Source organism: Anopheles coustani, chromosome 2 (genome assembly GCF_943734705.1).
Source record: "Anopheles coustani chromosome 2, idAnoCousDA_361_x.2, whole genome shotgun sequence".
NCBI classification, from domain to species: domain Eukaryota; kingdom Metazoa; phylum Arthropoda; class Insecta; order Diptera; family Culicidae; genus Anopheles; species Anopheles coustani.
Window position 1 is genome coordinate 56,029,439 of NC_071289.1, and position 16,111 is coordinate 56,045,549.

Here is a 16,111-nt window from a genome sequence, read left to right on the forward strand (position 1 = left end):
GTCGGTGGGTGCGTTCGGTTCGGTTCAGTGCGAGAGTTTACATCACTGCCCTGGCACAATAAATTTTATGATAAACCAACCCATCGTGTAACCCAGCCTACACACGCACCGACGCTACACGTACTCCCTCTCGGCCCGCTGTAAGGGGCAGTCATTTTTTTTTTTTTTGGTGCCAGAAATGCGTAGAAAAAAGAAAGAGAAAGATCCATCATGGTGATTGCAGGGGGGGTGAGCGAGCCAGAACGAATGATCGAATAAAGATGGACGCGTCCGAAAAGTGCGTCTGTGTGTCAGCATCGTTGGCGGCCTGTTGCGTGTGCACGTTGCGTACAAATTTGGGGACTGCTTGGTGACGGTGGAGCTTTTCGTAGTGCCATACGATTTTATACGAGTTTAAAAGAGTTGATTAGCTTACGGGTCCAAAGAATTGTTTGGGTAGCTTCGCTCGACAACACACACAACACCAGTGGTGAAAATTGACAGCAAATGCCCGTGATCCATTTTAGCCGTGGTGAAGTACAAATTCAATAGCAAGCCACAGGACAAAGGTGTCAATGGAGCTTGGATGAGCTCACGCGTCGAAAGCGGGATCTCACTGCTCACTGTCGGCGAGATATCGCCCTCGGTGGAGTGAGGACAATTGACGTTTTGTGTGAGGCGGTAGGTAAGGGAAATACCCGGACAAGTCATTTGTGGTGGGAGATGCACGCGCGGCCCCGACATCATCGCCGGCGTTGGCTATCGCATTCGAACGCAGTCGCATCGTATTTCGTGTTTCACTCTCCCTCGCAGTGTGCCATCATGCCGAGCCGGAAAAGTAGGTCAGTAGGCCAGTCGGAGCAGTTCGGTGTGTGCACACCGGCCAACACGCGCTGTGTGTGAGCTGTCACCTCGCGTACGGACTCTCACGCTCGAGATGTGCTCCCCAGTGCCGCTTGCAGCTGCTCGCACACACATACACTCTCTTTCGCTCTTATATTGGGGGGAATCATCGTGGTCAAGCAGCTTGCCATTTCACTTCATCTGCTCGTGACAGATCTGTCGGCTGCTGTCGTTGCTGCTCATCGATTGCGTCGTCGCCGTTTGTTGGCCATACATCGCGTCGTCGGACGTCGGTAGCTCCACTGTCCACTTTACTTGGTTTGGTGATTTGCTCATCTTGCAACGGCTTGGTGGGGTTTTCTTGGTTGGTAGTTTTCGCTACTTCTCCACCGGATCCGTTTGGTTCACGTCTCATCAACTCTCTGTTTCGATCACCGTCTGGTGCGATGAGATGAGCCTTCTGTTTCTCAGCGTGCATGCGGGCAGGGCTGGAAAGCCGTGTTGTAATCGGTCCCCCGGGACCGGTCCAGTCAGCTACCATATGAAAAGAACACACGGTACGCCCCGTTCGTTTGCGTATTATCGGACGTGATCTACGCGGATTGTGCCCTCGATCGAGTGAGGAAGTTGCTCGCTTAGCTGGTGAGTTGGCACATTGTGAGAGACCAGCATGCAAGCAGCAGCAGCAGCAGCAGAAGCTTCACTTAATTCTCACGACCACCGTGTGACGGAGTATGCGCCTTTTTTTTGTTGTTGCGTTGTCTTTCAAACCTATCGCCTCTTTGACAGTGAAATGAAACGGAAAGTGAGCCGGTACGGAAACAACCGCCACCGGCATGACTCGTCGGTCCGGTCCGGGGTCTGTCTCGGGCGCTTTCTTTCCCTGGCGAAAGGTGCGGCACGGTGCGCGGTGCAAAAATGGGTTCACAACGTAAGCAAACATTTTAACACAGCGTCCGCGGCGATCCCGCCATTGCAGTTGAAAGCGAAAGCGGTTGCGTGGTGCGGTGATGGATGGACCGCTCTTTCGTGGAGCAAATAAATTAGCATATGGTGTTCAATTTTCGGTTGCTGATAAGTTTGTCGATTCCCTGCGAGACTAAAACCGGTGTTCCTGTTTCTACCTGTTGCACAATGGTCACTGTGTGAAATCGTGGTTAAGTAGGTCAAATCGCCTGTAGGGCGTGATCTATTACATTATGGATCATGTACTCAGTAAGGGTTTTTTTCCAAGACTGATACGTAAACTGCACACTTTTGTTTATTTTCTACTTCTTACATTTTCTGAGTTGAGTCATCTAAAACTTTCTTTTTCAATTGCACTTACATACATGGTTGACAACTTCTTGATTCTCTCTAATGTATTAGTTCAGTTATACTTTTTTAAATGTTGTTAAAAGTATGAAAAATACAATTTTTTTAAATAATTCCGTTGGTTAGCTTTTTACGATGGTTGTTTCCTTCAAATATTGGGTCATGGCTCTATTCCGAATTCTTAATATCCCTACCTTTCCTTTAAATTATCTTTGAAACGATGCGACGATTTGTTACCCCTTCTCGGAAGAACCGCTCGTAATAGCTCCCTTTGGAGGCTGGTTTAGGCTGTTTCGTAGAAATGCATAGCGGTCCCGTTTGTTTGCCGACAAGGGTTCATATTCTTTGGGATGATATAAACGGTGGTGATTTATGCATCACAAAAATATGACATTTGCCTGTTTTTTGTTTGGTTGCTTCGAACTGCTTGCTGTTGGGGATCACCAAGATAAAGGGACATTCTTCGTAAAATTTCGGACATTGGATTGTCGTAATTAAAAAAAAAGCAAACGGCGCCTGTCTTGGTAGACGTTTAAACGAGAAAAAATGTTCCGAAGAATCGGTTGCCACCCAGGCTGTGTCGATTGTACAGCACCAGTTACCTGAAATGTGAACAGAAAACACATCAAACCAACGTATCACATCCTTCCGCGAGCCAATGGGTTGCGAATGGTGGCATCTACGGCATGACGCCTTTCTCCAGCATGGATGAAAAAAATATAGATGCCCCTTAATTGGCGTCAGATCATGTCCAAAGGATACCTCCGATCCGAAACTGTCCGATCGTGTGCATTCTCCCTCAAACCACACCCCTGCTCATGTTAAAGGATGCAAGCCGAAAGCGAATCGGGGAAAATCTCCGAAAAGCCATTGTGTAACTAAGTGAGCATCGGTGGTTCGCATGGTCGTCCCTTCTGTTGCTCCACCTTGGGATCCATCCGAGGGGTAGCAAAGTCTGAGTCCAATTTCTGACCACTCGGACTGATCCTTTCGCCGATCCTTTCTCCGAAAAACTGCACAAAAAAGCGGCCACGACTTGCAAAAAGAAACACCAACGAACCGCGAACCCATGATTTCTCGTGCTCGCTGTTCTCGTTCCGAAAAGCTACGAGGGCCGCTAAGGGCGCGGTATGGTTAACAAAAAACGGTGGGACCCATTACTATTTCGCGGTTTCTACCTTATTTTTTAACCCCACGACGAATGTGTACCGTTAAACAGAGACGTGAAACAACCCCTGAAGAAAGTCTACCGGCAGCATGGGCAAAAAGAACGAATGTACACTCGGCCGTCGAATGGCAGGATACTGTGAAAGTGATTTTCATCCTTGCCAGACGAGCGAAGGCTCGATCGATCTCTTGTAGGATCACAGAATATGCAACGCTTATACGCGCAACTGGTAATCGTGAAGAAAAAGTTGGAAGAAACCCGCACCCGTAGGGGCGTCATCAGAAAACCCTTCGAGCGAAGCACAAAAAGGGTCCCATTCCGTCTTGGATCGGGTTAATCTTTTGGGGATATCTGGAACAGGGCGTCTGGCGACTTGGGTCTGAGGGCGATCAGCTTACGTCACAGCGATGGCTTGGATTTCGGCACTCTATAACGTCTGCTGCACCAGTAGGTTACAAAAAATCCACTTTTATATTGTACGATTTTACAGTTTCTACTTTGCTATTTGGTCTTGGTGGTTCTGGGAAGGCTTTCTCCCATTTATTTTCGTGCTTTTTTACGCTTCTTATTCACTGCATCGTTTTGTTGGATGTGGCTACTTTTATTTATAGTTTAATGTATACTTTTGTTTTGCCAAACCTCAAATTGAGTTTCCTTTTCTGATAAAGTTTAAAGACGACTAACCCTTTAGACTAAACGGGAAAAACTTTTCTTATAATTTGCTACCGGATCCTGAGCGTGATGGCACTTAATTCCTCGTTAAAATTGTGCCCACGACAAATACTTCGATTGCCGACCGAAGTAAAGTGACAAAAATATTTTAAACCGTTTCCCCCATAAGCTCAAATTATGCAACGACACTGGCGGGCCCGTTATCTGCACCATTTCCTTTTCGCTCGGTTTCTTTTCGGGAGTTTTCAATTTCGTGTCGTTCCTTTACATCACGCAACCATATCAAACAAGCGCCTGCCGGGCCTCCTGCTTGTTCCGCAAACTTTCCTGATGGTTGCCTCTCTTTCTCGCTCCTCCTTGTGTGTCTTCCGCGTAAGTATTTGCGTACCTCCCAGCTTAAGTCGGCGACAACATTCGCCCGCGTGTCACTTTCTCCGTCCGGTGCGCTCCGTTTCCATAAGGTAGGCGCTTCGGTCCCACCGGGTCTGCTCGGGACTGTGTCAAACGGTTTAGGTTAACACCTTCCGCTGCATTTTCTACGAGTCGCTTTCCGGTGTTTGGCTTTGAGCGTTTTAAGTGCTCCTTCCCTATTGTTTTGCCAGTTTGGGTTGCGGCACGCAAGATGGCTTTTTTTGTTGGCCTCCATTTCAAAGATGAGCATTTTTTCGGTGTTGGAATCATATTTCCACAGGGCAACGGTTTCCCGGAGTGTAACACACAATTGAAGGTATTGAACTGTATCCATATATTACAATATAATTATTAGTAGCAAATTCAAATTTCATCAGCAAATGGTGAAGATTATTTCAACACATTTTTCGCTTGGCTGCATAGGGGAGCATAAGATTTTCGCAAGAATCCGCGAAATGTAAAAAAAAAGTTGTCTGTCTTCATACATGCTTGATGAGGTCAACCAATGTATGAACTGGTTGATTTATGCGTGCGACTTTGCATCCATTTGATCCAAATAAATAATTAGCGGAAATTCGCAAAGCGACGGAACGAAACCGGAGGTTATTTATAGCAACGCAACTCGCGGCTGTGTTGTTGGATCAAGCTCGCTGGGGCGGATTTTTACGGCAACGTTCCTACCATTTCGAAACGTTACAGTTAGAAACTGCACTGGAACAACAAATTCGTCTTTCATTTGTATTTTTTTAGAAAGTATAACGAGTCACATATATTTGCGGTGCTCTTTTGATAGTGTCTAACCTTCAAGTTCAAAAGATTATCATGGATTTGTGTGAACGTCGTTTTTCGAGTACCAATAATATTATGAATAAGAGAAGTTTGCTGAGTTGAATAATATACACATGCATGTTGGTGTAATTATGCTGGTAACGGTTCTTCCAGATATTGAATGCCTTTTATCGGATCTGTTTCACTTCAACCGCCCGGAAGAACTGCCATTATGTACCAATCATATTCTCCAAACTACGAGGGAACTTGAATTCGTTGCTGACGATGACTAGGCGAGAAAAAGGAAGGCTATTCTGGCCACCAATTGCCCAAATTCCATGTTAAGGGCTGTAATGACCGCTTCCGAAAGAAGGTGAAAAAGCGCAGCTTACTTCTTGTCGGATCGGTAAAGTGTCTGTGTGTATCTGTTTTGATGGTATAAGAAAAGTCTTTTACAACTAGATCGCAGCATATTTCCCGTGGGGTTCCGATGCCTGATTCTTTACCGTGTTCGCATTTTTCGGCGACCGATTGCTCTCCAGACAGCTGAAGTCGATGTTCCGGTGCATTCGTGCGTCCGCGTTGCTGCAGCAGAGGTTTGGCACGCTTTAACATAGACCTGATTCAGCGTGCGAATGAAGAAGTTGCGCGCGCAGCAAAAGTAGGTCGCCGATCGTCACCGCTATCACCGCGGGGCTGACTGACTCACACACCAACGTAGCACAATACCGTTACCGTCGTTGTCGTCGTCGTTTGTAGGTTCCGATGGCCACCGTCGCGAGACACCAGGGAGGCGGGCGTGTGTCTACCGAGACGACCGCGCCACACTTTCACTTATTACATGAGCGAGCGCGCTCGTGAACGTCACCTTCATCATCGACGTCGCAGCCACCACCACCACCACTATCACCAGCGGTCGCTCGGAATTCCTGCCCAAACCGGGTAGACCTGTGTAACCGTTGCTTCGCATTACTTTCATTCTGGATCCGGCGGGAATTGATGTGTCGAATTTGTTTCATTTAGTGTTCGATACGTGTTCCACTCAGGATTATCAGTTTCCCTCCAGAAAAGACTCCAAACAAATTTTGGAATGCTCAACAACCTATTTGTTGATTAATTTGTAAAATATAGTTTCCTTAGTTCTAAGGACGAAAACAAATTTTCTCATAAATTTAATAAAGATTGAACGTCACCTCCGACCGATCATCTGTGCAACTGCACTTTACAAATTCGCCTACAGAACGCACTTGTAATTATCGCATCCCTTTTGGTTAATTGCCACTGTCAATCTCTCCCTCTCTCTCTCCTTTTCCCAAATTCGATCGTTCAGATGATCTTTCACCGCCCCATCTCTGTTGGTAATTTTCCCTTCATCGTTCGGTTGCCTGAAAACCTGGTGCGTGCTTTCAAACCTTCCGCTTCCACCGGTGCGGGATCCGGTTATCCCGCGCCTGGAAAAGCCCATTCCTCCACCATCCCGTGCACTCCGGCATTGTCTAGGGGTCAGGTATTACTTCATCCCATGCCGTCTTAGCGGACATGCTTACACGATCGCGCTAGCTTTCCCTTTCGAGCTTTCGGACCACGCTGCTGGCCTTCTCGATCATCTGCGACCCTTTTCGGGCGTGCGAATGCGAAGAGAACAGAGAAACCGGCTTCCATTCCCATTAGTGAGCCGCGTGGGGCCAGGTAACTCATTCGAGAACGGTAACCCACCGAAACCGAAAGTGCGATGGCGTGAGAGCGAGTAAAAGAGAGAGAGATAAGGTTAAGAAGGGCTAGCGGAACAACCCCTCTGTGCGTGGGGCAAGATGTGGGGCAGACCCCCCTGCTCCGCATGCGTGTGGTTTTCTTCTAACAGTGTGTGTGAACCTTCCAAACGAGACGTTGAAAGTGGGCCACCGAGAGCGAGAGTTGAAAAGAAATGAGACAAAAAATTACACAAAACCACGATGGAGAATGTTTGTGTGTGTGTATGTGTTTTTATCGGTTCTCACTTTTCGTTTCAATTTGCTCTCCTTTTCACTCGTAAGGGCTGTTTCTCTTTTGCTTCCCCTTTTCTCGGATGCTCTCCTTCTTATGCCCTAAGAAACTCGGTTGCCGGTTTCGGTGTTAGTAGGCTAAGCGTAAGTGTTGGCCATGGTGTGTACAGACGGGCGAGGGAAGGGGTACGTGACACGCTTTTTGTTTTTTTCTTATCCTACCTCCTCGGTATCTCTCTTTTGGCTGTCTTCTCGCGGTTAATGGAAGGGTTGGTCGCGGTTGCATTCTTTCTCTCTCTTTCTCTTTCCTGTGATTCGCGCTATCCCGTTCTCGGTGCAGCGTGTTCCGCTGAGTGTCACGAACTGCGGCACTCAATGGCGCCCTTTTGGGTCGCTCACATCCTTGCGGTAGGGGTAGCACGAACGGGTGCGAGCGAGCGCGCGGTTTGCCGGTGCGAGCGCGACCGCACGAGTTCGGGTTTTTCGGGCGGATTCGGTCGGATTTGATGTTGTTATTTTCGAGTGGTGCAGTTAGTATATCGTAGCCCATGTTTGCCGTAAGTCGTAATTCTCGCTCGATCGTGCGCGCCTCGCGAGCTTTTACACCGGACCTCTACACCGGAGCTGTTGTTGTGGCACGGGTCCACCAGCGGCATCACCATCATCATCATCGTGACCATCACTGTCCTGAACGGCAGCAGCAGCATCAGCACCAGCAACGGCAACATCACCATCGTCGACGTGATCTTTTAGTGCCTGCTGCTGTGGTAGCAGCTGAAGTTGTCCAATAACTGTTGGTGTCCGAATTTTTAAGTTATCTTACTGCCAGTTGTCAGTGTCACATACGATTCTCCCTCGGTCTTACGGAGGTAGCTCAACGCCGTCCGGTTGTGCCAGGAACAAATCGTTGCCTCTCAAACCGATCAAATGGATTCTAGAGTTTCCATCACCACAAAACACTGCAAGGAAAACGACGGATCCTCCGTTCTAGCCCGGTGTGTTTAGTGCAAGTGCGCAGAGTTCGTGTCGAGAATTAGGACGAACCGACAACCAGGGAACGACTGTCGCTACAATCGTGAGTCGTGGAAAAGTTGTGTGAAAAACTAGCCTGAAACGTGGCAAGTGAAGCAAAACTGTGTCACTTGGGAAGGAGTGACCTACTGTCCTGGAAACGGTGCCATCAGCTGTTTCCGCTGTAGTGCAGGTTGGTTGAATCAAATCAAGGATTACGCTACCACGAGCGAAACCTGTGACGTGAAAAGAAAATTAGAACCACCGCATAGAATGGTGAATTGGTGATTTTTAGTGAGGATAGAGAAACACAAAACGTTCCATAACCAATTCTCCAAAGCGGTTTGCAAAGGGAAAAGGATTTTCCCCGGTACAATACTCGTGCTTGGCAGTGTATCGTGTTAAAAAATCGGTCCAGTGTCCAATACTCTTAGCTTGTGGTTCGACAACGATGTCCTCGCCACGGTGGCATTCCTTTAGAGAGGCACTACATAACGCCAGCATTCAGCATCGAGCGTTCCTGCTGCCTTGGGTCCTTTCGGTAAAGGCGAACGTTGAGTGATGGAAGATTCCTTTCCCAACGTAGTGTGTGAAAAAAGGTGAAACATCGTTGAAAAGGTTGAAGCAACTTCAAACCACAGCAAATGATCGGTACCACGGGATGTCTTGTCGCGAGTGCCATCTAGCGGGCAAAAACTGCCGACTGGCCAGGTCGTGAATGGTTTAGAAATTTGTAACGAACGTAACTAGGCAGAAACTTCATGGAAAGTGTAGGATTGAGCGCGCGAAGTTTCCTACTCCTCGGCCAAACTCTTACGCCAGCTCAAACGGAAGGAAGACTATAGCAGCGATATCTACAAAGAATTGTTCAAACTTAGTGTGCACGTGAAGGTGATTGTTAACATTTTGTTGTACAAATAACCTCACACAGGTAATAATCAGTTTAGAATCAGTTCTGTTTAGCTCATACGGTGCTTCCATTTTTAGAACCTGTGGCCAAACATAAGTCAAACGCTGATGAGATCAGGAGTGCATTGGTTATTTACCTCATTTACGTGCGTAAAGTGTGTTTGAGCACTATCGTAGTGGTCGTAACATTTTGTCGAAAATAATTTTTACTGCCACAAATAATTCTCTTTTAAATCATGTGATTGTCATGACGTCGTGTAAAAAATCAACGAAAAATTCCAATTCGCCAAAAAATCCTTTGTACAAATCGATCCCGAAGGTGTTTTAGTGTCAAAGTACATGCAAAAAGAATCAAGTAATCAACACTTGACAAAAGATCTGTTCAGTGATTGCTTGCAGCTATCCCCAGCGGTTTTCGTGTACCATATGGCTTATTAAAGTGTGTGCGAGTGTTAGTATGCGTGTTTCGCCAAGCACGTATCAGCCGGGTCCTAACAATTGTGTGCTGAAGAATTGTCAATTTTGGATTCAGTGATTTTGCTTTGGCGCCAAAAGAAATCTTCTACATGATCAGCATCGCACACACAAGGATAACACATCGGTCGACGGTGTGGCATCGGTCGGGGGCTCTAGAGAAAGTTGTTTTTTTTTTATTTGAGTTTAAAACTCATTCCGTCTCATTTATTACTCTTATTATAGCGAAAGTGATAGTGTATAATAAAATTTGTGCGTGCGCGTTGTTAAAGTGACGAGAGGTGTACAGTCTTTAAGATTTTCCCCACCGGTTTCCTCTTTCCATCGTTGTTACAATTGTGAACAAGTGAAGTACAAAAGTGATCGGAAAAGAGTGTGTAGATAGATTGTAGGTGGTACATAATTTTGCAGGGGATATCTTAAGAGAGAACCCCGACAGTAAAGCTGCCGCGCTAGAAAGTTGTTAATACAATCCAAGGCGCCGGGCAGATCAGACCGGAGGCAGAACCAACCGGCAAAATAGAATTAAACAAAGTAAACTGAACAAGACGGCAAACCATTTTCCGTGCGAGGCGTGGTTGGCGCACTAGGGCCACGAGTGGAAAAGGACCAGGACTCGCTACTCCTGCATCGTGCGGCAACATAACCGTCCAACCGAGAGCGCGACAATAGGCAAACGGTGGGAAAATGCTACTGGACATGGATCAGCAGCATTCGGCAGTGTTCATGTCGCTGAATATGTCGCAGTATTCGATGCTCAGCGAACCCGGTAGCCCCCCACCGGGTGGCACGGGTGGCGGCGGCGGGGTAGGAGCTGGCAACACGCAGCTCCTATCGCTGGCGGCGGCAGCCTCGGCGGCGACAAACCCCGGCGGCCAGAATACGGGCATGCCTCCTCCTCAGTACGGTGGTGGAGGTGGAGGGGGTGGTTACGGTGGAACCGCCGGGTTGCTGCTGGGCACTGGAAACAACAACAACAACAACAGCAGCACCAGCAACAACAATCTAACGGCGCACCATAACAACAATAATGGCGGCTCCGCTGGCAGCAATGGCGGCGGAAGCAACGGCGGAAGTGGCCACCACCACCATCACATGCACGGTGGCAACAACAACAACGGCAACGCACAGTCGCATTCGCAATCGAACGGCGCAGCCGGTTACGGAGCCCTTTACGGTGGCTTCCACGACAGCTCATCCGTCCCCCCGTCCGCCTATTCAATGTTTTCCCACGTTCCCACAGGCGGAGGTGGTGGCGGCGGCGGCGGTGGCGGTGCTAGCGGTCCCTACCACCATGGTGTGGACGGCGGCGGCGGTGGTGGCGGTGGCGGCGGCGGCGGTGGCAACGGTGGCGGCCAGAACGGACCGGGCCAGTCCACCGGGGGAACGTCGGCTTCGGCGGCGGCGGCGGCAGCGGCGGCGGCGGCCAACTATCTGGCAATACCGGCCTCAGGTACTAGCGGTGGTAGTAATTGTAGTAGTGGCGGGGGCGCGTCCGGCGGCAGCCTCATTGAGCACTCAACCGCACTCAATAGTCTGAGCGTCGTGTCCGCCATCCAATGCGACCAAACTGATTTGAAATATTTCATTGAAGAGCTGTGCCCGGTGTGCGGCGACAAGGTGTCCGGCTACCACTACGGGCTGCTAACGTGCGAGTCGTGCAAGGGCTTCTTCAAGCGCACCGTCCAGAACAAGAAGGTCTACACGTGCGTCGCCGAGCGCCAGTGTCACATCGACAAGACGCAGCGGAAGCGCTGCCCCTACTGCCGTTTCCAGAAGTGTCTCGAGGTCGGCATGAAGCTGGAAGGTGAGTTGGCATTTCAGTACAATCGTTGCATCTCCTCTTTCCATTTTCATCATTCTCTAGGTTCACGCTGCTATTCTTACATTCCATTGCCCTTTATCATAGGAAATATTACAAGAAGGAAACATTTCAACTCTAGAATTAAGGTGATCCGAATCTTGCCGAATTGGGGAAATTCCTACGATTCAAACTTTTTTCTAGAAGCATTTCTACATCCCTTTTGTCGTATATCCGTGATTGATACGGGTCTATCTAAGATTATTTGAAGGAGTAAGGCCACAACTCCCGATTATAGCAAAATTGTTATTCAGTTCTTAAATCTCATAATTTTGTCGGCGTGAATACAAACTCACGTGTTTGTGAGTTACGCTAGCATTCCTTTTTATAGTATCAGATTCTGCAATCGTTACACCAGGTATCAGGTTAGTAGGTAGGTCCTAAGGCCGGGCAATCTTGAAAATGAACTAGACGAGGCTTTGAAGCTGGTTGTTAGGTTTCCAAATACCTTATGCATGATACTCCCCAAATAGTTGGCTCTAAAAATAGAGGTACTTCGATTGAACCAGCATAGAGACTGATCGCAGTTCTTATTCAGAATTTAATTCTTATAGCTCTAGCCCTCATATTCACAAACTGCTTGTTTGAGAGATTCAAATGTGCAAAGCATAAGGATCTCCATAATGGACTGAAACTTTGTCGATTAGTTCCAAAACATGGCATTACTGCATGCAGGTTTTAACGTGAACTTTCAACGCAGGCTTTCTAAGGGAATTCATTTATTCGGCGGCAATCGGTTTTCGTCATTAAACCTTCTTTTTTGGGGTTATCAAACCAGTTTGTAGAGTGTCTGCGTCGGTAGATCTTTATGTCACGGTGACCATAACCCACCCGTGTCACACACTCGACTCTAGTTCGCGCCGTTTACTTGGATATACGATGGGTGTGATTTCCCAATCTCACTCCCGAAAAGCGTTTGACCAGTTTGGAGCTTATCTGCTGGGTATGATGGCGGCGGTAGCGGACGGCAGCCGAAAGGTGATTGATGCTGTGTGGGGAAATTCGGTAATGAGGGAGAAGGAAGCCGCGAAGAGGAACGCAAAGATCGAGTAACAAGCTGGCCGAAAGCCGCTCAACCAACCGTTGGTACCTGTTCGATCGATCGATCGAACGAATTTTGCTTCTTGTAAGCCGCGGCTAAGCTGACATGAGCGTACCGATCGTGCCCGAGAGACGGCAGCCGCTTGCCGAAATCGAAAGTGAAATTTCGGCAACTGTGTACCAATCCAGCGGCCTTTCCTCACCTTTGTCGCCCTCTTGTCGGGGCCGTGCCGCTCGCACACATGCGTGCTTACATTTACGATCGCGTGGCGTGCACCACCTGATCGGTGCCGACTCGCTGCTATTCCGCTACTTCTCTGGCTCGATCGGTCCAGTTGCGCCGAAATGCGGGCGCTGTCACGTCCCAGTCCCCAAAGAAACGAGGGCAAGGGTGCAGCCTGGCTGCGGTGACGAAGCGATTATGAGACACGCGGAGAGTAGTGCGTAAGCGCGATCTTGAAGCGCGCGAGCAGTGAGCTCGATCGGTGAACGAGCGTGAGATCGAGAGCTGCTCACTTTTTGTCAGCGGGATTCCTTTCTTTCGGGGGATGTGTGTTTCTTCATCTTCTGCCGTCCGCTGCTTGGCTATTCGCTCCGCGCCCACGGGCTCCGTTAACAAGACGTGATTTGTGATATTTTGCGGCATGTGTTTTTTATTTATTTATTTAGTTTTTTTTTTTTACTTTTTGGACCGAGTCGTCGATCGCTCGTGGGGAGCAGTGGAGCCGAATTTTGGACGAACAGGTTTGTGGCGTAATAATACGTTCAAACGGGCTGGTTGACACAGCCGATGCGGAGCCTTTCCATCCATTTGGAAGGGGTGGGGTGGCTGCTGCATTCCCTTTTCCGTTTACACACAGTTCCTCTCCTTCCTTTGCTGACTCGGTCACATGTTCGATTTCGGCCACTATGGCACGGAAAGCCAAAAAACAGGGAAAACTGAAAACCAAGCCCTCTCTTCTTGTGTCAGCGCCGTGCGAAGAGGTCTCTTTAATCGATCGACACAGAGACGTTGGGAAAGGGCCACTTTTCTGTCATCTATCACCCACCGAGGCTCCCCGATGATGAGCATTTTTTTCTCCCTACTTCATTGTTTTCTCCTATTGTTTCTTATCTCTCGTTTTTGCTTCTTTTGCACTTTCGTCCAAATGGTAAAGTGTTATTGTATTATCCCATTTGGCTGTCTGTCTTCGCTGTATGTTCCTTGTTTTCCTTCATAAGCTCACTTCCTACCTGCTTGCTTTTGCCAGTCGGTTTTCCGCTGGCGTGCCCCCTTTTACGTCCGATGCGTAAGGTGTACAGGTTTGGCGACTTACGGGCCACGAACCGGTACTATTACACCATAGTGTACGAACACAAACAGCCACAGATACACTCGAACCAGCTAGGTTGGTGGTAATCGTTGTAGCGGATAAAGACTTTCGATTTTTCAGTCCCAAAATTTCAACCAGGCCGGCTGTCGCCTTCAAATGGTTGGGAAAACAAGTTTACGAGAATGTCGAATATGTTTTATTCATTGATCTAAAATAATAATCCAGAGTAACTGCTGGAAACATTTATCAACATTATTTTTAATGTATACCTAAATAGCTAATTTTCAGCGGTACAGTTCTATTTTTCTCTGCTTTTTTAAGTACAATATTACATTCGAATATATATATATACATTCGAATTTAATTTATTTTGTGGATTTCCCATTTCCAATTGGAAAGAAGTGTAATTAAATTTATAGACAAATAAATCAATGCCTCGTTTTCGTCCTTTACTTTTCCCCATCTCTGTGCGATTGGCATTTTTCCTGCACCCAAGCGCAAGTTAGGTGCGCTGGTTGGTTGCAACCGATTGGATGCAATTATGGTAATTGTGCGAAACCTTATTGGGGTCATAATGAAGTGGCGGGAGGGGGGGGGTGGTCACTGCATCGGCTGAGGGCCGCAGAATGCAGAACTCAAAACGAACGGAAAAAGAACCGTACGGGTGGGGATGGTTGGGTTGGTTGGGAGAGCGAGTGGCAAGAACAACATTGGCTCGAGCTCTAGCAAAGCGGGTAGGCATAAAACGGGTAGGATCGTAGGATATGTGCAACAAGGACGAACGGGCATTTATGCTGTGCTCACCCTGCGTCTGGGGTACCTCTCTCTCCCCCTGTCTTGTCACTGTATGCAATTGCGGCCGCCTTTTTTGAGCGACTGTTTTCTGACCTCATTTTGCTTCATTCTTTTCGATTTGGTTTTGTCTCGCTCGATTCGCGCGTCCGTACCGCCGTTCTTTTGGCGGAGAAGAATGTTTCTCAGTGGAGCAACATTGGCTCCCAACGTGATCCGTAGTTGTACGCCTCGACCGTTGCACTTTAAAGATATGGTAAAGAACGAAACTTGTCTGGGTTTATTAAACAAGAGTTCGGGGGCCATAATCTAGACGGAATCTTTTGTGAACTTCTTTAATAAACACCGTTTATTGGTTATGCTGCAAATGTACAATTCATAGTGGACCACAACATTCCAGGAAAGGACGAGACGCTTGGTTTTGAGTAAAACATTACTTTATGGTTCATTGCAAAAGCAAACAATAATTTTCAACCTTCAAACTCGATTTAAAGTGTAATGCGCTATTTACTTCAAAATAAAAATTCTCAATTTAAAAAAAATCATTCAAACGGTCTGATATATGAAATCCAACCATAATGAAGCGTATCTTTTCTTTCTCGACAGCATCCTTTCGCGGAATCGGAATTCGCAAGCAACTTCTTTTGCGCATTTCATATGCGAAGAAAAATTTCATTATGCACAAGAACGCAGACGGTATGTGCTGGCCGTGTGTGTGTGTGTATGTTCGCATGCCTGTTTTTGCATACACAAATGGGTGAGGATGCAGCGGTATTTCTTGATGCATCGCGAAAAGAAACGACCTACCCCAATCCGAGCCCGATTGGGGCTGGTGGATGCATTTTCAATTGGTCCTGAATTGAACAACACTGACGTCGATTCATCCTGCTCCTCGCCGGAGCTGTAGCTCTTTTTTTTTCATTTATTTCTGCCTCCTTTTTCACATACTCGGTTTGCGTGTGTTGTCTTTTTTCCGAGTAGATGGCACACCAACACTGGCGCACGCTTTTCGAGGGCCGCTAATGACCTAGTTCTCTTTATTCGCGCGAATGATATCATTCTTAGTGCCCGTCGTCAAGTGGGGGTTTCTGCAATGGCGTTTACTTTCGTCGTTCGCATCTGGCTGTGTGCAATCCTTTTTTCAATTGAATCTCTCCTTTCGATTGACTCTTTTCGAAGCCGAAGCGCACTTAGGCTTGAAGGTAGAAAGCGTTTGCTACAAAACTTAAATGAACGATCGATCTTTTTCAACTAAGAAAAGTTCCTGAAAAGGGTTATGAACCATTTTACTCAATTATTAAATTTGTGTTGTATTTTCTGGTAAATTCTAGTGAAATTTCTTTTTAAAACTAATCTCTTCGTTATTTTGCTCCCTTTCAAAATTATACGATTGTTATTAGTTTTTTCAACGTAACTTTTGTTTATCTTTGTTTGGTCGCAAAAAACCTTTCCTTTTGGCTGGGGGAATTCAAATATACATATTTAATGTTCTAGGAATTTTGTCTGAACTGGGAAACATCTTAATTGTACATTGACTTGAAATAGTCCCAACTGGATAATGCATTTGAATACG

General features: G+C 47.3%; 1 protein-coding gene across 12 annotated transcripts in view; it reads left to right on the forward strand.

Annotated features, from left to right (window-relative positions):
- The window catches only part of LOC131267009 (nuclear hormone receptor FTZ-F1-like), a 109,407-nt gene that overhangs the window by 54,975 nt on the left and 38,321 nt on the right, over positions 1-16,111 (forward strand). For 11 of the 12 annotated variants that reach the window (XM_058269742.1, XM_058269740.1, XM_058269747.1 and 8 more), the window contains exon 3: positions 10,775-11,338. In XM_058269742.1, coding sequence (XP_058125725.1) covers positions 10,775-11,338 — 564 coding nt within the window. The remainder of the gene's footprint in view (positions 1-10,774; positions 11,339-16,111) is intronic. The other variant, XM_058269752.1, reaches the window with a different exon arrangement.